At 44.6% G+C, this 27,444-nt stretch overlaps 1 protein-coding gene across 4 annotated transcripts in view; it reads right to left on the bottom strand.

Moving 5' to 3' along the window:
- The window catches only part of MCF2L2 (MCF.2 cell line derived transforming sequence-like 2), a 178,246-nt gene extending 157,861 nt beyond the window's left edge, over positions 1–20,385 (bottom strand). For 2 of the 4 annotated variants that reach the window (XM_074591574.1, XM_074591572.1), the window contains exons 1-2: positions 20,102–20,385; positions 19,663–19,944 (exon numbers count right to left, since the gene is read on the bottom strand). In XM_074591574.1, the coding sequence (XP_074447675.1) occupies positions 19,663–19,765 (103 nt within the window). In that variant the 5' untranslated portion in view covers positions 19,766–19,944; positions 20,102–20,385. Of the gene's footprint in view, positions 1–19,662 lie in introns of all 4 variants that reach the window. The other 2 variants (XM_074591573.1, XM_074591577.1) reach the window with 1 other exon arrangement.
- Positions 20,386–27,444: the final 7,059 nt, after the last annotated feature.

The following is a 27,444-nucleotide window of genomic DNA, read 5'->3' as shown; positions in this document are numbered from 1 at the left end:
ACACTCCGTTCCAAGGGGGAGACGATGCTGGAAGTGGGATGCAAGCAGAAATCTGCCCTAGGTGTGAGCTTTCGAAGCATGGGTAGCCACAGCACACACCAGGGAAACTAACTAAAATCATCAAAGTCTCAGTCTTTCCCTAGGAAACACTGATCCGTTACAATGCTAAACACACATCCCTGATGCCCAGGGTACTGCTGCCACCACCCAGCTCCAGACAAAAATAAGCTGACTGTAGCTGCTACACATTTAGCAACAGGGCACATAAGGTCTCCCTCAGGGACCGAGCGCTGTGCTGCAAGGACTAGGATGGATGGACGCACCGAAGGATCTGTTTATTCTGCTGAAAGTTTCATTTAATTCAAATTTCACAACCAGCTGGGCTAGCTTCTCCTGGCACGTATCAGAAACCCCTAACACGGAGCACTAGGAGACCTGTGCTGTTTCCTACTACACAAACTACCTCTGCTGTACTGCCCTGGATGTAGGTGCACAGGAGCTGCGGCAAGGGCTGGCGTGCAGGAATGCTTCTGTGTAACGTGTTACCAAACATGCACTCAGTGTGGGTAATTGATTCTTCCCAATTTTCCCGTTAGCTAAAGGGTATCAGTCTGGCTGAAAGCAAGGTACTGTTCTTCGCATGCAGAAGAGTATAGTGGAGGGAGCAGGTAGAGAAAATGGCAAGCATGCCTCCTTGGCTCTTCTCCATAAATAACACAGAATGGAAGGGAGTTACTTTCCTGCTGCTCCAGACAACCGTAGAGAAATGTTTGGAAAAGCTAAGGAAGAGGACATTTTCAGCTCGTGAATTGGCAGCATTGCCTAGCAACATCATCTGTGTTGAGCTGTCAATGAATAAGCAAGTAAATAAATGTAAGAAACTGTCATCAGAAATGGAAAAAAAAAATCTAAACAAAATCCAACCAACCACCCAGATATCCTCAGATGTCATTAACCAAAACAGCCTGACGAACTGCAGTAGCTCCTAGTTTCATTAGAAATACTGGTTCACCTTGGAATTGGAGCTTGCTGGAGGGTGCTTGCTGTCATTACCGTGTGGCCAGAGGACTGCCACAGATTTAAAGTCAACTCAGTTAAACCAGTTTAAGCCCTATATATCTCCTCATGAAATAATATGCTTTGCCCCAAAAAGCAGTGCTCCGATGGTTGGTATCACTGCTAAAGATGAAACATGCAACAAATACATTGGATCTCCATTATGCTGGGCACCATGGATGTAATTTCTTGTGAAGAGTCAACAATTGAGTTTGGGCACAGCATTTATGTGTCAGAGAAAGAAGGGCGAGAGGTCTGCTTCTCCTGCAGGTCTAAGTGAGGCAGCTAGAAAATAACGTACAACACTCCCTGGGCAACTTCCCACACAATATCACTAAAACAATTGAGGGGAAACAGACCTCTCCTTCCAACAGGCACTTGTAAGAACCATCAAGAAAGTTTAGTAGACAAGACTCAAAAATTTCCTCTCCTATCCACAAATGATTTTAAAACACAGCAACAAAAAACCCCACCCCAGTGAGATAAGCAAGAGACACCTAATCTATCCATGAAGACCAGCAGCTCCCCGCACCTCTGGGTAGTACTCTACACAGCTGAGAAATAAGTAATCTAAATTCAGCGCTGCTATTAAGATTGATGTACATAGAAGCTACAGGAAAAAATAAATCAATGTTTCATTCCTGAACCTCCAGCTTCACATTTTCCTATTTTTTATGTGATGCATTATCTGAAGTTTGACCCATTCTTCCATAGCTGTGCTGAAACACACCATTCCTTCTGCATACAGATCCATGACCTTCTTTCTGCCTTCCCCACTATCCCAATCATGAATCTGACAAGCCACAAGGCATTTCAGCAGCTTGACGTGAAGGTTTATTTTCAGAACACACTTAGTGCTGTTACAGGTAACATCCATTCCACTGTTCAGCTAGGAAATGGAAAATAGTCTTTTCTATTAACTTCCATCTATTTTCTTCCAACTAATAAAAAGCAGACCAAGATTCCCTCCTCCTCCTTTTTTAATAAAGGGCTACATCCCAGGCATTGTTTTAAGCCCCAAGGAGTTAAAGGAATGAGCAGAAGAAAAAATCTCTCTGCTCTTGAAATTACTTGTAGCATACAGCACCGTTAGAATTATAGCATGCAGTCACTGCACTAGAAGGCACTAATTCCAGTGCCATATGGCTTCAGAATCTCATTACACTGATCTGCTTAAAGTGATTTCTTAACTGACGAGCAAAACATTTTTGGTCACCTTCAGCAGTGGGAAACAGGAACTCTGCCACTGTTGGTGCACATCTACTCCCACACGAGCTGCCAAAAGCAGGAGCGAGTATAGCGAAGGTCAGAAAGCAACCTCACAAAGAACTTCTGTTGCCATTTCAAAGCTGTATAGACATCCAGGGCTAATCAAGGACCATTACCATCATTATTTAAAAAAAAAAAAAAAAAAAAGCCATCTCAATCACTGCTGAATTAGAGACGCTGCCCAAGAGATCAGGAGATGAGTGGAACCTTCAGAGGCCAAGCAGTGGGCAGGACTTGCTGCTGCACCTGCAGGGTTTATTTTACCTGGCTCTCTTGACCTCTGCAGCTAAGTGCACATCAGCAAGAACAGAAGGCATTTCTGTCCTGCCAGGCATCTGCTTGGCAAGATCAACAAACAGCTTCCCAAAGTTACCAATTTGTAACTGGCAGAGGGGTAAAGAGCAGCTAGATCCAGGGTTTAGGCTTGGATGCAAAGTTATTCCAGTCTTTATCATGGAAATACCTAAAGACCCAAGTGAGGCCAACAGCTTTTCTGTGTGAAACATACCCAAGACATAGCTCTTGGCTTGAAGAGCCAGGGGAAGAAAATGAAAGACGAGTAAATGCAAAAGGAACAGATGAGAGATACCGGGTAACCCAGAGAAGGTTGCAATCCATAACTGGGCATGTCAGGCCACCATTCTCCCAAACCCCTAAACACCATGATCACCACGGCACATGCAAGCGCTGAGAGAGGGGGATGCACAGGCACAATCTTTGTGCCATTGCCCTCCAGCAGCAGCACGAGTGCTGGAAAAGAAATCTCTGGATATTAAGAAGGGAATGTGACACACTGAGTCACCTCCAGTGTGACAGTACCCCTGATTCTTGCTAACATCCAGAGCACCGCATTGTTCTTTTTCTCCCCGCAGCCAACCACCGGGGCACTGGCAGTGCAGAAAAGCAGCCAAGACCACCAGGACAGCTTCTTTCCCTGAGGAGCAGCTGTGCACATTCCCTGACGGAAGCAGCATTTTTTTGTTGTTGCAATTCATAACTTAAAGCAGATAAAGGAGACCCAGAAAGACACAGGGATAAAAATAGGATCTGTAAGAATTACAAGGGCTGTTGATACTCAGGGCTTTTGGACACCAGCCAAATGTTAGCCAAACAGGAAGAAACAGCTTCTCACATTACAAAGTACAGTAAAGGCATTTCTAATGTTTTATTGCCATCTCTCAAACACTCAACATCAGTTACTATGTAGAGTGGGGTGCAGGGCTTTAGGGATTATTGATTTTTTTCCTATTTGCATGTCTGTGCACTGAGGTTCACAAGGTAAAAGGAGCTCCCATCTAGATATTTCTGAACACCAAAGCTTTGACTGGGCTCTCAGCTGGCAGATACAGATCGCACACTCTCCTTTCACATCCCCTAGGGCAAGGCTTGCATCCTTCCAGGGAACTGAGGATAAAATCAAAGAGGAGTTCCTCCTTCTGGTGTGACAACCGTGAAGTATATGGTCTTATTTTTCCCCAGGACAGTACTGCTGTCAGAAACCAGAGGTCTGTCCTGAAGGACCTGCCCACCAGGTAGTTTCTCAATGCTGGGCACCTGCAAATGAGAGGCTGCAGCCCACTCGTGCATCACACAGGGCAGCTCGACACTTGTACCCACCTGCACCCGGGCAGTAGGGATTTGTCCTGCGCAATGCCTGATGCTGCAGAGCTGTTCCGTCTTCACATCCACCCACAGCCTCAACCCCGGAGCCATGCCCAGTTTATTCTCCCCAGATTTGTCTCTAAGCCATCATCTGCAATGGATTTAAGGTTATAGAAAGATACAATCTCCAGGGTGATTTCCCAAGTTACACCAGAGACTGGTGTGTACCAGAAAAATAAAGGGATGGATAACCTGCTAGCATGTGCATCAGCACGCATCATGTGTACGCTTCATGCACTGCATCACGCACCAGGGCACGGCAAGGCCAGGACGTTGCCTCAGCACACACACCCACACCCCAGCCGTCTTCCTTTCCTCCCCAGCCAGCACAATTACTGGTTTTTGTCACCCTACGCTGTCTTGATTCTGTACTGTCTAGTAGTTGGGTAAATTAATGACCGACTCTATCACAACCTATTTTCACAAGATTTATAGGAAACCAAGAGTTTCGTTCCTTTGTCAAAACCGGGCAAGAACTGCTAAAATTATATGGAAAAGAGCCATCTGGGATAGACAGACAAAGCACGAGCATAAAAGCCTCATTTCCTTTCGCAGCAAGCCTAAAATTATTGAGGGAAGATATCTACTAAAAGGCAAGTAGGTCCCCACAGTAAAACAGATGTCTGTAAGTCAGCTTCAGGTGCAGGAACAGCATAGCGCTGCATCTGAGATAACCTCTCCTACAAGAGTCAGAGCGAGGGTTTCTCTGCAACATCACACTAATGCACAAAGACCTTCCCCGTCGACTCAGGTGTCCTGCTCTCAGGACATGCAGCATTCTTGCGTTGGGATGTGCCAAACACTGCATGCACAAGGGTAGATCTTCGGCCAACATAAAATAAGGGCAGGCTTTGACTCCAACAGTACTGTAGACTTCAATTGCCTAAAGCTGAGTTCTGTTCTCATCAGTGTTCTGATGAGACACGAAATTCCTCTTCAGTCTGCCAGGAAACCCCACTGCGAGTGCCTTCTGCTGACCAGCACAGATTAACTCAATAAAATGTATCTAAATCCCACATCCGTTTATGGACCTTAGTCCCAATAGGCATAAGTCCACTTCATGGAATATAGCATTAAATAATGCTTTGTACTTCTCCAGCGATTCTCAGCTGAGCACTTTGGCACCACAGAGAGATTGTTACTCACACGAAATAGACAATCTCCCATTTAATTGCCAATAGAAGGATACAGTTTAAGAAATTTTTTTGTGTTTTTTTTAATTTTAGTATGCATCTGAGAACCATTTGAAGAAGGCTTGGTGGGGGGGTGGGACAGGAATACTTCACATAAAGTTTTGCCCCACAAAAACCAAAATTTGAGGAGGAATGTACTAAAAGCAGATATCCATACCTCTATCACTGGCTTGACTGCCCATTAAATTGGTTTATACTGAGGGGAATCTCTAAATGCAAAGATGTTTTGCTTAAAGCAGTAAAACAGTTTGAAAGCAGCTAAAAGCAGTAGGTTCACAATTAGGACTTTTCTGTTGTCAAGAATGAAACCACGTCAGACTTAACATACGAGACTGCTGACATGACCTCAAAGTGAACAGGGCATATGGCTCAAGTGGCATACCAGCCTCCTAACTGCCCCAAATATAGGCCAGTCGACACTAGACTTTTGATTCTTAGAGATATCCAACACCCAATCTTGCATTGCTACCACCTGGGGACAGAGGGCATTCAGTCCTTGTTTCAAAGGCCTCTAGCAACACTGATGTAGATCAGCATGCGCTCCGCAAACCAGAACTATCTGCCAGCACCGTCTCAGTAGCAGAGCACCCTTTTCAGTCAGCCGTACTTAGAGCATGGCTTCAAAGATACTGACAGAGGCATGCTGCAAATGGCATCACAGAAGGTTGAACCATGCGTTACCAGTACAGAGGCACCACTAAAAGAAGTGGATTTGAATAGGTGACACACCTTCTGGAGTCTGCATTGATTTAAGAAGGATTCCAGCTCCCAATGTAACTGCTGCTGCACCAACACAGACAGTTGGCAGAGCTCTTTCCTACCACGAGGACTTTTGCGCTACCTGAGCCCACACTCCAGCAGAGCAACACCGTAGGCAGACTTCAAGCACCACCCCGATCACCAAGCCAGTGTTTCTAGATGGCTAGAAAGCCAGCACCCAGGAGAACATATTAGAGCCAACCTCCATCCAGCCTAACACTCAAATTAATTCTTAAGTGATAGAAAGACATTCAGAGTAAACAGCCTCTTCTCTTCCTTCTCAAATGCTGCTTCTTTTTAAGATGCTATAACGTTATATCAATTTCTACTCTTTCCTCCACCTCCTATAGCCCTGAAGGCTCTGAGAGCTCTAGGTTAACAACTGAATCCACAAAATTACTATCTGCAGTCACTCTGACTGAAAGAGAATCTAATTGTTTAATGTGACGGTAAAGAAACGGTAATCGTTGCTTGCCTCCCTGGGCTCTAGAATATCCATAGGATCTCTTAAAACTGATTATAACTCTTTCTTAAGTCTCTGAGCCATGTGAGCTGATAACATTGGACTCAGATCAGGCTTCCAGCCTGTCCGCGCAACATGTGAATTTCCAGCCACCCACCTGGCCTCCAGGTCTCCCATGCAGCCTTCCAGCATCCTCTCGGCCTTCAGCACACACCCTTTAGGTCTCCACACAGCAGACAAGCTTCAGTCCTCAGAACAGCCTTTGGGTCACCCACATGCCTCGCCTCACCTCCCATGTGCCGTGCAGCCTTCCAGCCTCTTGTATTTCCTTCTACAGCATTTCTCTCAGCGAGTATCTCTTTCACAGCTGCTTTGGAACAGGCCCTGTAGCCATTCTCTATCCACTATAGGTGATAACACCTGCTCCTGATTGTGACCTGCTTTTCAGGTGGAGAAATAATAGTTTCACCCCCTCTTTAACCCTTTCTTTGCTGTTCCTTTGAAGCATAAATTCACATGTTTTCCTGTCTGTCTCTTGTTCTAAATATACTTGCTTCAAGAATAGCAATCAACTATATAAAAAATAAAGCAATATATTTAATTATGTCAGAAACATTACAAGAACACACCAATGAACATTAAAATCTCAATACAAATAATAACACATAAGGAAAACAATCTTCAGCCAGGAACTGAATTGCAAGGTATTCATACAATTTGTCTAAGATCAATTGCAATTGCTGCAGTAAAGCTGGAAGATAAACGGGGACATACCAAGAAATATCCCTTTCTTGGCTGCAGCCTTGAACACGGCACACAGAGTATTTCTCAATTTTATTTTATATCATTTGTAGATATCCCCATCTTTTCAACACTGTATTTTAAAATAGTGTCTTGCTCATTAAGGTGTTGCAGTATTGTTTGTGTCAGGCTAATTACTACTACATACACTTTCTGAGGCAGCAGGCCTGAGAGTGAAGGCTGCTGAACTGAAACTGCTAAGAGTGAGCTAATTGGTTGAAATAAAAACAAAACGCTAACAAGGAGTTTTAAAATCAGGCTCAGTGACTACTAAATATCACTGGTAGTGGACATGGCAAGTATTTTAGAGCATGTGGGCTGTATGGAAAAAAAGATTTTGCATTTGGCAGCAGCATGTAGTCAGGGTCCTGAGTGCACTAATCAGCCTTAACCACCAGAGCATTCTCACCTGAGGCCCCCGCGACACCCCGACACCTGATGCTCCAGCTACTCCATTTAAGAGGGCCCCCAGTCGCTCTTTCCCTTATGCTGCAGGTAATGTTGTTTCCAGCTGCTTTCTCTGTTGTTCCTGGTCTACAGTTTAAATGTGCTGGGTTATCTCAGACCTGATGTGTCATTTGAATCTGTCACCATCTCTGCTCAGGTATTGTGGGACTGCTCTCTAGGGGGTGAGTGTAATTGTATTTATGCTAGCCTTATTTTCCTGTAAGGTATATTCCTAGTCTTTGTATTTCCTAGCAGATGTTTAAGGCTTTTAATAGCTTTTGTAGTGTTCAATTAAGTTACCAAAATCACAACAGACTCTCACATTTGCTGAAAGAGAAGCTACCATAAGATTAGTCTCTTTCCTCTGTTTTCTAGAGATTAAAATGAAGGGATGTGCTTACTCCTAAATAGGAAAATGGCTTTTATGTAGAACTTAGACTATGGTTCCTCAAGAGATCAAGAATTACACGTGTGCGGTCAAGTGATGTCCTTCTATAGTATGTCCTAGTTTGGAGGAAAAGCTTAAACTTGCGTACCCGGATTTTCAAAGGCTCAGTACCCATCTCACAGGCGAGTGACCTCTGGAGACCACGCCTGTCTTTGAAATCGTGCTGCTCGAGTGTTTCCCAGTTAGGTGCTATCGCAGCATGCTCAGGGAGAGGGCCTTGCTCCCCTAGGGCTCGTACAGAGAAATGGTGGCACCCTCCTGTGCCCTCTAGCGGCTCCTCAGCAGAAGAGGCAGCGATGGGGACCGCCTGAATCTCGCTGGAGCGCGCCCTATCAACAGAAGGCAACTCCTGGGTACCAAACTCTGCAGCGCCGTAAAAATCCCTCAGCAAAGGGGCTTCAGGGATGGAGGCTTCTCTGCCCAGCTCTGTAACACCTTGCATTTCAGCTGATCTAAGAAAGGAAGATAAAACGGTTTGACCCTGTCCTGGAGGGACTTGGAGAGTAGAAGTCGTAGTGCAAAACGGCACCGACATGCTTTCTGCTCCCCTGCGGTGGACAAGGCTGCTCCAGCACAGCTGCCTTCCTGAGACCCAGAGACACCCCCCTCCCCAGGCTGCAGCCCTGCTCTGGTACCCTGCCGGGCGGAGGAGCACGCAGCGGGTGGTGGCTGCTTGTATTTCATTGTGCCTCCTCCCCACGGCTGGACTGGGGGAGCCTCGCATGGTGGTGGCACCCCAGCTCTGAAGCGAAGAGCAGGACGGGCAGAGTGTGGCCTGTACAGAGCTGCTATCGCGGGTACTGGGATGGAACGGGCACAGAACATCCCAGGCAGACTCCTCTCTGCCTCTGCACAAACACTACTGCTCCTCACAGTGCATTTGGCTGCCAGCTTTCTCTTCCCGTTCAGGCTACAATTATGCACAAGGCTCTGCTGTATAGCCAGACTGTAATTCAGCATGATTCAAAATGACAATTGCACATAGCTGGAACTGCATTCTCCCCTCGATGAAAACAAAGCCAGAAAGTAGGATTTTCATGAGCTATGAAAAAAAGGACCCAAAAGTTTATCTCAGACTGAACTGTGACTTCAAAGTCTGCTGTGAAGTGCCTCCTGGCTTCCACAATGTGCTAGGGGAAAAGATACTACATGTTGATAACAGTGCAAATATCTGAGATGGATGAAATTGTGAGAGTAGCTTTGAATCTCTCCTCTTAAACAAAAAAAAAAAAAAAAGAACTTTGTTTTCATAAAATAAGCTGATCACTGCAACAAGGATTAATCAGATTTTCCCAGCAACCTTCCTGCACCAACTATGGGCATGTAATTGCTGGGAGCTTTCTGATTAGTTATGCACCTGATTTCAGCTCAGGGTCATACTAAGGCTATAGCTATTTCTGTTTGAAATAACCTTTTCTCTGAATATTGCAAGATCAATAGTATGGCTCCTATGTATGTCATCAGTTCTGGCTCTTATGATGCAAACACCAATATTGATCATTTAAGAAATTAACCCTTGGCTTCAGAAACCTTTGAACCAAAGTGTAATGAGTAATACTGAACTTCAGACTCAAAAGGGGAAATATTTATAGTCATTCTTTATGTGAAAGATTATTGATTGATAACAAGAGGCAAACTTTCCTGATAGTAATTCTAGCCACAGCAATTCTATTAGAATATGAGCTCTATACCAGAAAAAAATGCATTTGAAGTGTTAAGGTTGTAGCATACATAATTAATAGATAATATATCCGAACTTCACACTCATTTCTACTTATCATTGTTACTAGAGCTACACATGTTTGCTGCAGCTATTTCCCCCAGTACCTGTCTGTCAGCACTTGCACATTTCAGAAAGTCCTAACTAAACCATAGATATTGCAATAATAATAATTGGAGATGCTAGTAACTGTGGCCTAATCTTCTACCTATGTATAATTAAAATATGGTTGCTACCTTAAAGGTCTTGGAATTTAAAGGCAACTATCACCCTCCTGAGATACTAAAAGATACTATCTCTGGTTTTGCATTTTCTTCACTTTCCCATGTTCCAGGTAACTTGAAGTGGTTCTCCAGTGTTAACTGGGAGTAACTCCTATGAAATCTCTGGAGTTCAAGGCCTGTATTGAATGAGGAGAGTCAGATCCTGTCAGCAGCTGTTGCCAGGCAGACCAAAATGCTGTACATTAGCATTGTTTGGCTTGTATTTATGTCTTGGAACTGCAGATAACTGCTGTTGTATCCAGGGCCAGTTGTGGAGAATTCATTGCCCAAGGGAAACTGGAAATCATACAGCTCACAATCACGCAGAGAAGGCAATAGCTAAATGGTTTGCAGCCCCTCATGTCTCGTTGCCCCAGGCAACAGTCTGCACTGCGGAAGTGCAGATCCAGCCTTTCCCGTATGAAGCCTGTAACATATGGTGTTAATATATGGATTGATACTATGAAAGCCCTGCTGTAGTACCATTGGGGTGCTCACATATTAGGTGATATGCGGGGGGGCATAAACATCTCAGGATAAGAGCTGCTGGTTTCCATCCAAGATCTTTGAGACACAGATGGAGGTAACTGGAAGCACAGAGATTACAGCCTGCGCTCACGGATATGGGGCATCTGGCTCAAGATCCTCTCAGCTTGGCTTTCCTTGAGCTCTTGCAGGAATTGACCCAAGGTCCCCACATGAACTCAGGACAATGCTGACAGTAGGTCATAAGTCTCAGCTCCCAAGGCAGTGCCTGCACTGTGCTGCCTCTTAAACCTGTTTGCAGCAAGGGCTACAGCTGCGTGAGCTACAGCTGAGCGCACTCAGACAAAAATATCTGGTCCTGCAAAGTGCTGAGTGGCAGCAGTTCCCCATTTATTCACATAAAAATAAAGAGCTCTTTGCACTTTTGTGGATCAGGGCAACTCTATTCTAATATTGATGAGAAATCATTTCCCATCACCTCTTTGCAATGTTTCAAAGGATTTTGGCTTCTGCAGCAATTCAGCCTTTACTCCTGTGCTTGAGCAATCCGGGTCAGGAATCGGTGACTTTCAAAATCAAAACCTGGACCTTTATAGCTCTGTTTAAGCTTCCAGAGAGTTAGCGTTACATTCACCGTGATAGTCCTGCGCTTACTGGAATGGAGTGCTCAGAGAGCTTCATCTCTCTTGCATTCATGTGACTCTGGAATCAGGGAAGCTCTGCCAATGCAAGGGAGGACTGGGCTGGCTGCCCTGGGGTGCCAAACAAGCCCCTGTGTCCTCAGATCAGGAGGGCACTAGTAGTACCTTACACCAGTACTGTAGTACCTTACACCAGAACCAAACCATGGGTGCAATCCATTTTTGAGGCAAGCAGGGTAATGATATTGAAATGAGTGGCAATGCATCTCTAGGAAGGCAGGGAGAGTTGGTGCTGTGGCTGCTAAGCTCTTGACTGCCTAAAGGATTCAGGACTCAAATTTCATGACAGCAGTGATTTTGGAACAATGCATTTTCAAGAACACTCCAAATACAATGTACAGCAGGTGCAAAGCTGTTTTTGAGCTATTGTGTGTTGTTCTGGTAAACAAAATAGACAATCATTTCATGACAACGTGGATTGTTGATCCTGGTAGCCTGTCTTTCCTCTGGCCATATTGTCCGGGATATTGTTCTGTACTGTCAAGTCCCTCTCTGATGGCTGGAAAAGATGGAGAGAGAACACGGCAGCTCTGTAAACTAAATCCTAGGGTCCACTGCAGTTTGGGATTGTCTGTCTCAGTTCATTCCCTACTACACTGCAAGGAATATTCTAAAAGAAAGCAGGATAAAGGACTATTCATTAATGCTGAATTATTTGCAGGCCTCTGCTGAAAAGGCACCAGCCTTCTGTAATGCTGCACTGCAAACGACAAGAAGTGAAATACATTACATATGAATATAATGTATTTCATCTTTGAATAAATGCTGTTGCTTCAGACTTATACCATCCTGAGTTCACATGCTGGACATGGCTCTCTTCCAGGACATGAGCTCAATCATTCCTCAGAGGCCGTTATGTCTTTGGGCTCACCAATGTTATCTATGTTGTGCTTACATGACAGTGGAGCTTGAAGATACTGTGATCTCAACCCAGTTGTCCCCTACACTTCTGACCCTATGCCAAAGTGGAGCCTGCTGTCCTTTTCTCCACTAACCTCTCAAGCTTTTCCTTACAGTGTTTCTGCTCGCAGAGCAGTACCTCCCTCTGTGCCATGATTTACAGATCACTTAAGGTATTTACAAGCGATGTATTTCCATCCATGTATGTAAGAGTTGGCTGTTTCTTCACCCTGTCTCCCTCCTGTTCCTCGGTTTGAATTCTGGCCGTGTCTGCTGCACTGGTTAGTGTGAGTCACCAAAGCTGACTAATAATGATCCATGTGCCATGTTATCCCTTTCACATCATTCTCTAGCACTTTCTCATGTGAGCGGGAGCAGGCAGCTTTGTAGAGAACTCAGATTTCTCCCAGTCACTAACCCGCTGACCACCTGGGGAAACCCAGACATTACTGTGCTGAACTCTGAAGTGAGGTACAAGAGGCTGTCAGTGGGCTACAACACATCAGCATTAATTCAAAACATTTATGGTTTATGTTCTCCCAAATGCTTGAACATAAGCCCAGCACTGGAAAAAAAAATTCTAGATTGAATGCCGAGTCATTCATCGGGGACTGAGAGGCCTCAAACATGGTGCAAAAGAAGGGGGAAAGGAGTACCAGCAATAGAATTGTTTGGCTTATTCTCTACTTGTTGAGACAGTCTGGTGCTGCAAGTACCTTCCCAAGTGCTGAACCTGTTTACCCCAGGGAGATGTCCTCTCAGGGATTCAGGCACCATATGGAAGGCAAGAAAAAGAATTGAATAAAAGATGAGGCAAGAGGTGGGAAAAAAGCCCTTGTATTTAACGAGCTGCCAGGAATTGTGATAGAGATAGATGTCAGCTCAGTTTAATTTCCAGCAAGGCCATCTGAGCTTCCCTCTGCCACAGAAACAGGAACAGACAGGGGCTCCTCTGCCTCCTTTTGGCCCTATTTGCCTTTTAATCTTGGGACTCAGCAGGGCAGAATGGCCACAACTGTCTACCCTGTTAGCAAGCAATTTCTGCCAGCACCAGCAGCTTTCATTGTGCCTGACCCAGAGAACTCACACAGGAGGAAACCTCCTAGACTTGCTTTACCCTGGAGAGTCCCCCACCTCCTCCTTCCAGGTAGCCCTGGGCTTGCTCTGGAGTGTTTAAGATGAGAGGGGGAAGTGCCACAGTCCGAGTAGCTCATTGAATGATGCTGCAAGAAGTCATTTTTCCCCTGCTTGTGACCTAAGCTACTTCATTCTTCCTTTTTTTTTTTTTTGGGGGGGGTAGGGGGGAGGAAGGTTCATTCTTAAATAATAATTAAAAAACAAACAAACAAACAAAACCCAACAGAAAACCACCATGGCTTGTTTGCAAATGCCTGCTCTGGAACTCAGAAGCTCCTCCATTCTGCTGTGTTAAAACTGCTGTAGAGGGCTAACACTGAATGCAGTCCTGAGACAGAGGTGGGTTCGGGAAAGCCATGAGAAGAGCTGACTCAAACAGCAGACATAGACTTGCTTGCAACTGAAACATGCATCTTAGAATAATTAGTTTGAGTCCCAAATACTTTCCAGGCATCAATGGTCAAACTCCAGAGCCCAGTAGAGCTTTCTAAGGATGCACAGGACCTGGTACCTGGCAGGCATAGCTGTGGAAGGGACCATGGGCACTAACAGCAAAACTCATATTCTGCCACCTGACTTCCCTTCGATAATTTCCTCACATGTTAAACACTCCTCCATGCATTCACTCCAAGAAAGAAACACCTATCGGCCATTACTGAGGTAGGCTGGAAAACAAAGGACAGGGGGAGACTGCTGTAGCAGTAGATTTAACAGCAGCAACATGGAGGCTTTTGAAACAAACAGGGACCTAGAGATTGACAGACTGGATCACACCTCACTTCCATCCAGCCTAGTACCCTGTCTCCAACAGTCGCCATCGCAAAATACGTAAGGAGAAAGTGTGAAAACCCTGCAGCAAGCAGATGGTCCTATTCCCTTTTCTCCCCAACATCCTGGTCTCTTCCTGGCTTGGGAATGAAAGCTCAGGGTTTACAGGCAGTAACTGGTTACAGGCAGTTTTGGGGAGGATATCAATAAATGAGAAAACAGGGGCTGTAAGCGGCCTTTCCGTTCTGTGGGGCTCCGCTTACTCCATGCTGCTGGAAGAGAAATGATTAATGGTAACACACCTGGGTAGCGCAGGATTTTTCTGACTCTCTCTTGCATTCTGTCAAGGATGGCAGAGTCAGAGTCACATCCCATATGAAAAGGTATTCAGCTAAATGTAAAAGACAGAATGTAGAAGAGAAACACCTCCGAGCTGTTCTCTTCTGAAACAGAAGCAGCCTTACTCCGGCCTATCACATAAATATTTTGCCTTGAGACAAAGACAAACTAGTATTCTGGATCCCCAACTCATAACGATTTCTTATGGTCTTTATTTCTGATCATGCCTCGACAAAGCAGATTAGAATGTGAACTTTAAACAAGTACCATGTACTACTTGTAATATTGTACATTTTGGAGAGTACACTAGACACATCTGCACGTTTTTCATGGATTTCTCTGAAAGCTTGATTTCCACTTTTTATAGGCACAAACTTTGCAGCGTTAGCAAAACACTTTTAAATACTTCCTTATTAAACAGTTCCCAGTGAAACAGCTGCACAGAATAAGCCATATAGAATGGGGTAAAATTAATAACCACAATCTAGGAACAAAAATGTAAACAAGTAGCTTTTTTAAGCTGTGAAACTAAACAAGATAACCTGTTGTTACCTCTCCTCTCCCCCGTTCCACTTTCCTATGTGGATTCTCTGAGGTCCAATATAATAAGCTTATAAGCCTTTTCTTCACTAATTGCATCTTTCTCTTCAGTCACTGTTTTCATATTTTGCATGAACTTAATGTTTTATGACCTTTGTCACTTCACCAAATTTGGTACGAATTGGCCAACGGTTCGAAAGCTTTATCAGGGTACAGAGAGAAAGATACAGATTACAGAGGGTCAAATTTTTTAAGAGAACTAGTTTAACGGGGAAAGGAACTCCAAACTAGCTCTTCTCATTAGAACGAGATCCCAAGCAAATTTAGCAAACACATTTCTGCAGTTTTCTGTTGTCCTGTTTCATTGGGAACGCAAAGATAGATGCACATCCCATGCCTGTATCTTACTTTGGGGTAAGGAAACCTGATGTGCTATGGTTGGTGGAAAAGACCAATCGTCCCTAACTGCTCACCAGAAAACTGAAAGTAGGACAGAGCCGTAGAGTCAGTGGTTCGAAAAGAGTTCCTGAAATGCATGAATGCTCTAAAACAAAGGGAAGAATTTTCTGTTGCAAGCAGGGGAATTTCCATTGCCTTGATTTAAGCCTTTGCATAGAAGTAGCAGAAGGCCTATTTGATATGGTACCTTGAAAGCTAATTTCTTAAAAAAATCTATTTTTAGTGTCCTTGCTGCACACAGACAGATCAGAAACATTGCAATCCTTTATCCAGCTGTGACATATTAGATTATTTGTGGCTTTGCGGCATAAAACAGATTCTGTGACTTGTGATGCTAAGCCATTGGCCTTGGACAAGAGCCAGCTCGGGTTATTCCATTCTGCTGACCTAAATTCCTCTCGAACAGTCAAGTGGATGCAGTATCATCCTTCACTTCCTGTCCCAAATTGCAGCACAGCTTCTCTTCACACACACAGATATTTTACACTACTCCTCGGGGCTGGTGGCTAAGCCAAGGGTGGTAGGAATTGACCCACCATGGTTAACAGCTAGGACTTTTGATTGTGTTAAGCCCTGAGATGTCCATCCTAAACCAAGTTCTGCCACTGACTTTCCTTTTCATCTCCCTCAAGTTGTTTAAATTCTTTTTTCTCTTCATAAAATGGGAGATTGGGCAAATAAGAGTGTGTAAAGCCAGATGAAAGCTGACATGAATGTGTGGGTTTTTTCTTGTATATATAATTTGTGCAGTGGGCTGCTATCTGCAATTTCACATCAGTGTCTCCCCTACCAGGAACGCTGACAGACAGCTCATCTGGACCCAGTTGTCATTTGAAGATGTGAGGAGCTCTTACAACTTAATTGGAAGTTAAGGGGAGCCTCTAAGAAAACCCTGCCTCTAATGTGCTGCGGAAATCTTTACTGGTGGCAGAGAGGACCCAAGTTCTGACGTTTCCTTTTGAGACAGCTGACGTCGGTTTTGGCAGCTTCATCTTATTATAAAATCACTTCAAGAATAAAAATCTGTGGAAAATGGGGCACTGGGTGGAGGTGCTTGTGTGCGTAACTGTGCCCAGCACATTGCCCACACATAGCAAAGCTAGCATCAGACTTGTGGGAACCAACTGCCACGTGTGGGTGGGTAGTGAGTGCACAAAAGTGTATTCTGGTGGGCTTCGCAAGCTGGGAGAGCTGTACCATTCCCACATGCAGACAATCTTGCTGTCAGCACCAGGCGTGTCACCCAGCAAACCTTCTTCCCTGCCCATCACAGAAGAGCTGCCACTTGCCCACCTACCCAAAGGACACGCTTTTTTCAAAACAGATGAGTGTTTCCCCAACACCTCCCAACAATCAAATTTAATGAAAGTAGGTTAAATTAAAAAAAGAATCTTGACGCAGTTTTTGTAACAGGATTGGGAAATATTTTGTGCTAAATCTTGGATAGCAAGCAGAAATGCCTGCTAGCATTTACAAACTACTCCTGTCCTACACACCTCTGGTGGCCCCATCGCCTCACCCACATCAGGGCAAGCAGGAATAATCCCAGGGAGGCTGAGGGAGCACTGGGCTATTTAAGAGATCTAATTTGGTCCTCTATTGTTTGACACTGTGTAAAGATGTGCTACAGGGCAGGGTGCATGGTACTAGAAAAGTACTAAGTTAAGACAGCTACTGTGGAGTAGGTAAATAACTTCAATGCTTTCATTTTAACCTGGGTGAGGCAGGTAGCTATACATATGAAGTATGTAGCGGGATAAGAGGCTTTTTTTACAAGCACATGAACTGTCTAACACAACATGAGTCAGCTAATGAGGGATCAAAGCTTCTGCCCAGGTCAGATAAGTTAAGCCCCAGGCAATTAACTGTGTTTGTGACACTGTCATTGACACATTAAAAATAAACTGGTGTGTCACCTACTTCACACAGACCAAAATGATCCTGTAAAGGTTTTACTGCAAATATATAGGTCTTTCTTTTTAATGGTCCCATAAAGTTCTTGTTTGGCTCTTTGCAAATTTTGTGAATAAGTTTCTTCCTTCTTACTACCGGGTGCACCGAGAGCTGTGCCCACAACCAAGAGTTGGCTACATTCTAGACAGGTTGAATGCCATCAGTCCAAGTGGTAATATGAGGGTGAGAGATGCTGTAAAAATAGTAAAGACTACAAAGTATGTTCATCGTCAGTTTGCTAAGGATGAGAGCCCTGTCATTTGTTTGAGCTATAAAGATTCCCACTGAACTTTCAAGAGACCACTGCAGCTGCCCAGGAATTACTGTTTCAATAAGCTACTGCTCATTCAGTTAAGGCAACTCATGTTACAAGGTGCGATTCATAAACATGGTACATCAGCAGTGGGTTTGGAAGAAATGTTCTTCCTTCAGCCAATAAGATTTTTTTCTAACATTACTTGCTTCCATTTTTGTACAGCTGCTTTTTCTAGTTACATGATTTGACAAAAAATGAGCACCGTCTACAAAAAGGCAGGCAGATTCCACAAGTAGGGTCTGATTTCTAGGTCTTGAATGGCTAGGGAAATGGTGGGATTGTCCTTCCCTGTTGGAAGCTGATGAAATAGGTTCTTGCCTCAGTGTGAAATGGGAAAAAAAAGACAAGATCTGTCAGCTTCATTCCTCTCTCTAGGACTGACCTGCTGGTTGACCTCCAGGAAACCAGGGAGACTCTATCCTCAGCCACATGACCCAGAAACCTCTCTGTTAGTCAGGGGACAGGGGAAAGATTCATTAATGTCTTTCTAGTGTCCAGAATGATTTCCTACATTGCCAAATGCTAACCTAGTGCTATGTTACCTCTAAAAAAATCCCTCCTGACTTCAAGGAGGGTCCTCAATATGGATGATAGGGACCTGTATTGACTCTAACTGGAAAACCAGGAGATGCACAAATCTCTTTGGCTACACTGAAATACTCTTCCTAAAAAAATTAAACGTGCCTTATATTGAATCCCAAATCTTCATAATAAAAATGTGAATTCACGTGACTTTGTGTCAATGTGAATTTGTACAGCTGCAAAGCAACTCATGTTGGCATCACTGGGTCGAAGAGGCTGACACTGCAAGCTCTCCTGGCAATCACAGTCTCTTCTATATCAAGCCCCTGCTGAGGTTACCAGAAGCACCAAGACTGACCCCTGAAGAAGAGCTTGGAGAGATGGGATCTGGTCTTAAGTATTTTATTCAATTTAAATACGCTTTTGCACTATTTCTTTAGGCAAGCTACCCATTGCATTTGCTTTCTCAGTTCAGCTGCTACAGCTAATATCAAACACAAGCAGAATTTTGGTCTAAAATCTTAATTATATATTCTCCAAAAGCCAGATTTTGGTAACACTCTGTTTCATATACAGATTGAGAAAAATCAATGGCAATGGCATTTCAGGAACCTATACAACATCTTTGTCATTCACAACACACAATCCATTATAAACACTGACAGCTATAAAATTTGCTCCCATGCAATTCAACTAAAAATGTGCTCTTTACATGATGCAATAGAGCCACAATCTGCTTTAACTCAATCGTATGTAAGAAAAAAGGGTCCCCAAAGCTTTTCTCAGTTGATATTTTAATCACCAGAATCTCCTACTCTCTTGCTAGTTTCAGGTTATTTGTTCCTTGTAGTTTGGTCACCAATGCCAGCAAGTGGGTAGCCAGCTTAGACTTACAAGGATGCCAGTGCCTAGTATAGGGCCCTACCTGTATTCACTAGCATTTGAAGGTTAGCAAATAGTAAAATCAAGCCTGACATGGAGACTGGCTTTTGAGATCCTGTCCTAGCACCTTCCAGAACCCTTGAAACAGCAATGGCAATAAAAAAAGGCTCTCTGAGAATGGGCTGCTATTCCAGTATCACAAGCAAATGCAAAGCATATTAGCACTGCTGTTCCTCTAGCATCCTTCCACCATTCCCTTTTCTCCACCACCTCCCTGCAAGAAGGACTGTGCTTGGGTATTTTACACAGATCAGTTCACAGGTAGGACACTCTCTGCTCTTACTGTTTCTGCTTTTGAGAGAACTGCATGCTTGAAAAACAAACCAAACCATCAATAAAAGGCTGTCTAATTGCCCAAAGCCATGGTTTTGCAGTCTGCTGATGGCTCCTATTTCACACACAGGTGTGATATTGTCACACAAAGGCTTCCTGCCTGTACAGAGCATCAGCACCTCCTGGGAGAATAGAGTCCCCAAATCTACACAAATGTAGTGAGAAGAAAAATAAACATGTCTTACCCACATGGGTGATAACCGTAGTCAGTCGCTGGGTGAGCTCCTGATGTGACATCTCTTCTTCTTTTAACCAAAAAAGCATTTCACACAGGGAACTGCACAGCATCCAAAAAAAGATGCACCCAGAGTGGGAGGCTGCACGCTCACTGCACACAAAGCGAGGACCACTCCCACGGCACGGCCCTTCCAGCTCTCACATCTTCTGCCGGCTGCTCACCTCTTCCAATTTGCTGCCGTCCATGCATGGACCTAGAAAAGCTCCTCTGAAAAGGGGATTTTACCCCCCTTTACAAGAGGAAGAGAGCAGGAGGGGATGAATTAAAAAAAAAAAAAAGAAAAAGAAAAAGAAAAAGAAGCAGGCGGGTTGATTGCTTATGGCTTTTTTTCTCCCTTCTCCCGCGGATGAGGCAAAGGATAAAGAGACGAACCAGCAGGCAGATACCTTCCTCCAGGGAGACTTTCGGATGGTGATGCTGTGAGTCAGGGAAAAATCCTGGAGGTAGGAATGGCATCGGGAGGAGTGGAGCTGGCAGGAGAGCTGTAACGGCAGCAGCGGCTCTGCAACGCTCTCTCCACGGGCGTGCCTGGGAGTCAAGAACAAGCCGCCTGCAGCCTCTGGTGCTCCCCTCTTGGCCCCTGGGGCACAGACGCCTTGCAGGTTGTCCCCAGATGGAACTCCACAACGTCCCCAGAGACCCTCCTCCCACCCCCTCTAGCACCCCCTCTAAAAGCCCTTGCCTGACGAATGGGCTGTGGCATACATGGAGGGGGATGGCGGGGGCAGTGGGGTTTTTAGGGATGTTGTGGCCAGAGGCTTTGTTGCCCTCCTGCATGGACAGGATCCCTGGGATACTGATGTGACTGAGCCCACGGGACCCTCTCCAGCTGCACGTGTCCAAGAAGGGTGAATTCATTAGCCCTGGGCGCTGGGCAGGTCTCACCTGGGATCATGGCCACAGGGCTCGGCTGTGCCCACAGGCAGGCAGGCACTGGTGGACATCAGTGGGCCAGAGCAGGTCTGCAGGGAGCTGCTGCCCCTGGGTGCCAGGGACACAGCTGAGCCCTGCATGGACGTGTGGCTGCCGTAGCTGCCGAACTACAGGAAAGCCTCATCCACCCTCCCAGTTACAGACCCCAGCTGGGACCTGAGGAGAGGAAAACTGAGGCAGGCAAGAAAGTGAGAAAGGGCAGGGCATGCCAGAGACTTCTATCTCTCCCTTTCCTCTTTGCACCTCCTCCTTTGAAGCCACCTGAAACCCCACACGAGGTACTTCTAGAAACAGGGAAAAAGTATTCCATATCTAAAAGTGAAGAAATAAAATTAAGCGCAGCTTCCTACAAGATCTGCTCTATTCCCGCAGAATGGATTCAGCTCTAATTCCAGATTTCCCTACCCATCCATAGGATTTTGCTTGGATCCACCTTTCCAGACATGTCAAAGAATGTAACATCATGTATACACAAAGCTGGAGCTGTAAAATACCCCTGTGGGCTCATCGGATCTTAGAGCACAATTAGTGCATCAGTCCTGGTGTTGCAAAAGGTTTTATCTACCTCGGTGATGGGAAAATCCTATAATCAGCTGTCTGACCTACAAGCCAGTCTGAGTATCTGTGCTGTTATCCTCATTTTTGGTTGATTGACCAACTGTGATGAGAGGTTTCTCGCATACTTCTGTTGAGTTAGTTTAACAGCAAGTCTGCTTGAAATAAAGTGAGGAGCATGACTTGAGAGCCACCCACCTGCCAACATTTTCGGATTAAAGCAAAAGCCATTTTTTTCTGAGATCCTCTTTTTACTGCTCATCTGGGCAGTAAATCTCCAACTGTAAAGACCTTGACTAATGTTAAAAGGATTCTCTCAATCAGGGAAGAAATGCCATCATCAGGGAAAAAAAAAGCATACGGGAAGCAGACCGACACCCAGACAATCTTTGGAGGGGTCTGAAAGATCTAGGATGCTTTATTTTGCTCTCGGAGGGTCACAGATTGCAGGTAGGAACACGAGACAAGAAAAGTCATTGTGTTTCCAGATACTTAACAGATTTTTTTCTTTTTTCTTTTTTTTTTTTTTTCTGCAGGCAGAGAGACTGTACAGTCCCATTCATGAATGAATTAAACTCCACTGAAAAGCTCTCACTACTCCTACAGCAAGGCTGTTCAAGAACATCAAGGATAGCTAAGAGCCTTTGTCTTATTTCTAGCTAAATTTATTCTCAGTTATTTTAAGACCATATGCTCCTATACAACATTGTTATTCAGCACCAGTAACTGCAGACACATGTACAATTGCTATTTTAGGATCCTTTTTCTCTTATTATTTATTCTTGCTATGGTGTTCTGCTTTCCAGTTTTCCACTATACCTTCAATAACTTTTGAACCTGTTGGTCAATTGCAATCTAATTCAGGAGACAGAGATGAGTTCTTACAGGTTAACTGAAAATTAGCAAGGCATACAAAGCCTGAAAGGGGAAAGGATGCAGGAGGGACCAAATACTTATATTTTGTGTTTGCTCCATGCCCAGCTTATACTGTGGAATGGGTTACACAGGATTCAGTTGGAATTGAGGGTGCTGTCCTATGGTGTGAGTTATACTGAACAAAAAGGGGAAATTGGGGTTATTTTGGTGGGAAGGTTTGGGCTGCAGGATGCAGCCATAGGATACCAAACTCCATTAGTTTTAACCAGTCACAGGATGATTTCTTTACACTGCTAAGATTCAGCGATGCCTGCCTTAAAAAAGGCTGCTGTTCATAGTGTGTATTGCCATTACAAATTCACAAATGGAAGAACCACAGGGACTCAACCAAGTCAGAAATTCTGGAAAAGCACTGGTGATCCACAGTTCAAGACCCAAGCTGAGAGGGGGAAAACCAGGAGCCTGGACTATAGGGATCTCTTGGAGACAGAGGGAAATGAAAGCGCTCTGCCTGTCACTCGAGGAATGGCTCACAGATGCTGAAGCAACTTAGTCCATTGCTGTGATGGTAACAATTTCCACTGCTGCATATAGTTGTGAAATTGAGCCAGCACTTTCACTACTACAAATATAGACTTCCCCTCTGAAGGATAGAAGCCCTTGCTGATATACATGTGGTTAGAGGTAGGGAGGACGATGATTTACATTTCAGGCATGAGCCAGGGTCACACCAGAAAGCAGGGCCAGGGGATGTATGAACACCACAATTCCACTATTAAAATGATGGCCAACAGGCAAAAGAATTTGATTTCTCCTTAGAATGACAGCCTGACAAATCACCAGCCTTTTATTAGATCCTGAACCAAACAGCTGAGGCCAATGCATTGTAAGCAATTTTAATAAACAGTAAATTGTGTGCTGCAAACAAAATATGTTTACAAGATCCCGTGGCCTGGCCAGATAGAAGGGGAAACTCACAGGAAAAAATACATATAGATTAATCTAATATTTTCTTCCTTTTCATCTTATGTAGCTATATATCTCTTTCTTGTGTCACTAAAAACATTTAGCCAACAGCCTGAAGGGCTATTAAAGGTCAAAATGAGACCCATTCATGAAATTAGCCTACCTTCTTCACTGTATTGATTATCTCCATTTTCCCACTCCTACATAACCTTTACAGGCTCCCTCATCTCTTAGTTTTTCAGGAAAATCTCCTTCCAGAAGACGACCACAAGCTTCTGGTATACAGAGTGCATATGAAGACATTTTCATACCAGAAAATAGGCAGGCTGATGGAATAATAGGAAAGTTTAGAATCCCTTTCCCAGTTTTCTTATTTTGCAAACAGGTGACTTTGGCATCACACCTCTTCCTCCCTTAAGTTTTGTCTGTAGTCTGTTTGATGCCCATATCAAAGGCTGGGGCTCTATTACTAACTGGGAAGAACTGTAACACTGTTGGCACAATCAGGAAAGGTAATTACACTGTCACCACTTCTGACTGGTTATGGCAGTACTTCAGATCTGCAATACATTTCCATTAGTAGAAGAAACTGTTAAATGAGTCAGATACTTCTTTGATGCATACCTACAAAGAAGGCACACAAAGTGCCATTTGCCTTCTGTAACATCAATCATGCAGTAAAGGAAAATACCACTCCATGTTTCAAGTTTTCTTACTTTTGTTCTTTTTGGAAAACTTCCGTCAACAGTACTCTTGCTTAGCTTCTAAGAGGGTCACAGTGCTCGTGCTTCTCTGGCTGTTCTCAGCTTTCCACAGCCCTCTCACTCAGCTCCTGTGACAAATCTGGGCTTCTCTGCTGAAAATTGCATGTACACTTTTCCTCCTGCACCCAGCTCCCCCAGCAAAGCCTTCACGCTTAGCCTCTTGGCTGAGCTTTGCAAACCCTGACCTGCTTTGCCTCAGATGCTGTTTCAGCTACTTTACTTGAAAAGGAGCACAGCTGCTTCTAGCATCCATTTGGAAGGAAAAGAGGCCGCTGAAGACACTAGGTTTTTTGTAAAACTAGTGCAAGTAAGTGCTCCCTTTCTTCCTTCCCCATCATAAATCTTTTCGTCACCATCATTTACATCAATCATTCACTGTCTGTGCTCCAGAACAGCTGTCCTGACACAGATTGGGGCGGTAGCCCATCTGTGAGTAGGACCATTAATATACCCTTAGGAAAGAGTGTATGAAACAGGGCACTTACAGAGAGTCCCTCTCCAGTGTTCCCCTCTCAGACTGCAGCGGTCTGCAGTTCATGGGCTTTCTGAGCTTAAGTTTGCATTTGCCTGATCATATTTAATACTCCATTTCTTCATGAATCTGTGTAGTTATTTTTTGAATCTATTTATAATTTTGACAAGATTTGCAATTTAAAAATGCATTGTGTGAAAAAAAAACCAACTTCTTTTGGCTTTAAATCTGAAGCCTGATAGTTCAATTTCAGGCCTCTGGTTTCTGCCTTTTGAGAAGTCATCTTAGCCATGACTTTATATACAGTGATCATATCCCTCAATCACTCTTTCCTGAGCTGAGACAAATGCTGTCCTAGTTACTATCTCGTCATTAAAAAAAAGGCCAATTCATACCTTTCAACAATCTTGCCATCTTGCTTTGAACCTTCTCTTGTTTACGCAGCTTAGTGAAAACTGCCAGTTTCAGTCTGCTCTGTTGCTTACATAATTCTGACAGAAGTCTTCAAATGCTGAAAGTTATTAGATAAATGTTTGCTGTTAAACTTTTAAGAAAATCAATATATACCTTTTTCTATTGCAATAATTTCTTTCAACGCTTCCTAGCATCTTTCCTCTTTTAAAACAAAACCTGAATTTTGGACAAGGCTGTTGGACGGCGATCCTGTAATTTTTAGGGTCAGGTTACTTCCTAAACTCTATATAGTTTATTTTAAGGAAGCCACTTGTCCACTTTCAGTGTCATAAAAACCCACGAGCTTATCTCCCAGGAAACATTAATGTCAACTGGCTGAAGGTCTAGATTGATGGATGCATGGGCAGTTCTCCATGACAGAAGGCAGAGTAACTTATAAAGACCGATGTCCTCCCCCTAATCAATTCTTCTGCCCTGCTACTGTCCCTATCCCCTGACATATTGGTTTTGTGCCAGATGAGTTCTTGAACCCTCATTCTGTGGTTGTACACCTCCAAATGCCAGCATAAGAAGACTGGGAAGGAAGGGGACCAGGCTTCCCATTTAGATCAGCTCAAGCTGCCAAAAAACTGCCCTGCTGCCGAAAGATGCAGTCTTCACCTCCCTACCCACCCCACCACTTCTCCCTCCTGTCTGCTCTGGTAGTAGTGCAATGTATGGGGTCGTTTCACTGAGCTGCTGCATCTGGTTGTACTAGCTGTGCAACGAGACCTGAGGGACAAGGACGGTACTAGGGTTCAAGTGTGGCTGGAGGACCTGGCTATGATGAGAATGAAGATGGTTGCCTTCAAACAGTATCAGTAATGAAGCATCTGCCACTGGGGTACTATGGTTTTTAAATACCAACGCATCATGGGCTGTATAACTTCATAAATTAAAATAAATAGTCTTAAATAGTCTTACATAAGAACAAATCCAGCATGCACTAAACGATTAGCATTTTAAAGCTAGACTGGCCTTTCTATGCATTAAACTAGAAGTTTCTACGGACGACATTTGAGAAGCACTGATGAGGCTAGTGAAAAACAGTCTTCGCCATGGGAAATGCTGGAGTCAAGCAAAGGAGAGGACATCATAACCATCTGAGTTTGATTTGTTGGACCTGAAGATGGTGAGTGAATGCAATTCAGTAGCATCGAGCAGACATCATTGTCTGACGGGGAGGAAGAGAAAAACAGGGACCAGGACTGAAAAGCTTAAGTTTGATTATTCCTTTCTGGAATTTTTAACTTTTGGTAAGGTAAAAAACAAAAACTTGCGCTATGAAGTTAAGTTAATGTAGCAGACAGGAAGTTCCATTGCTGAACTGAACCTAAGGCTCATACCTAGTTGATAAAATGCTCAATGCCAGGTGTATCTGAAGTGGTCCCATTAAGGAGAGTAGACAGAATAGAGAACACCAAATAGAATAAAGCTTCAAAAATACAACAAAGCTTTATAGAGTTTCAGAAAACAAGCTAATCAGTTCTAGCTGCTTATGCATCCTTACCATTTCCAAGGTACCATGACTTGGAAGTACCAAATATAATCACAGTGGGGGAAAAAAATACAACATTGCATTTTCATCTAGAAGAAGACAACTGCAGTAATTACATGTGTGGGCATTTCTTGCTGCTAAGGCTACGATCTGGGTTTGATGCTTCAATAGCAGAGTGCCAGATGAGAGGAAACAGCTTGTTTAAAATTGCCCAGACAAGGATTACAGGCTCGTCTCGCTGAGAGAATGATGTGTTTTCAGCCTAAATTCTTTCCCACATATCCTTTTCCAAAGACTGTTCATCTGTTGCCATAGAGACCATTTCCAATCCTCTCTTTTCCCTCGCACAGGTTCTGTTCTGGGTGATCACTACCTCGGCTGCCCAGGCCGCCCCGGTGGTGCCTCGTGCCCTGGAGCAGCCAAGGGGCAATAGTAAAGCTGAACGTCTGCCACCACACTGGTAGCAGAATTACTTTATTTTTTTATCCACAAAGCTGGTACAAAATTGGGAAGATAAGCTGTAGCTACCCAGCGTGTGAAAACGTGGGTGTGCATCACGACTGCCAAACCTACTAGGATGCCTTCTTCTCCTTTAAAGGGAACTGTCACATCAATCATACCCCTCTTTTTTTTTCTTTTTACTGGCTTTGCTGTAATGGAGATTATTACAAGTAACGGGAAAACAAAAAGGATTCACTTTCCCTTCACTGGTCGCTTTTGCACAGATAACCCCCGCGCCTGTACACCTGGGGGAGCTGCTCGCACAGCAACAGCCAGGGCCGGGGAAGGTCTGAGCTGCGACGGCCGGACGAAGGCACACCGCCCGCGGCAGCTGGAGCAGGAGAGAGCTGGGGCAGACTCCGGCCTTCGCGGGTTTCACGTCCAGGGACCCCCAGACCCACCTCAGGCGAAGGGGGAGGCCGCCGGCCCAAGGCCTGACAGAAGAAGCCCCTCTTCCGCTGGCTTTTGGGGCTGATTTTGTACCTCACGTTGCTTAGGGATTTTTTCCACACTTGTCGGGGAAGAGCCATTTGGGAGGGATGGCGGGAAACGGGCGCCCGCCGCCCTCCACCCCGCCGGTGCCGCCCTGAGGGGGCGCGCGGCGCCTCCACGGCTGCCTGAGGCAAGGCCGCCGCTCCGCCCCTAGGCCGCGCGCACCCGCTCCCCGCAGGACCCGGCGCATGCGCGGCGCGGCCCAGCTCGTGGTTGGCC

This window comes from Larus michahellis, chromosome 6 (assembly GCF_964199755.1).
Source record: "Larus michahellis chromosome 6, bLarMic1.1, whole genome shotgun sequence".
In the NCBI taxonomy this organism is placed as follows: Eukaryota; Metazoa; Chordata; class Aves; order Charadriiformes; family Laridae; genus Larus; species Larus michahellis.
The sequence above is the reverse complement of the archived record's forward strand: the minus strand, read 5'-3'. Positions and strand labels throughout refer to the sequence as shown.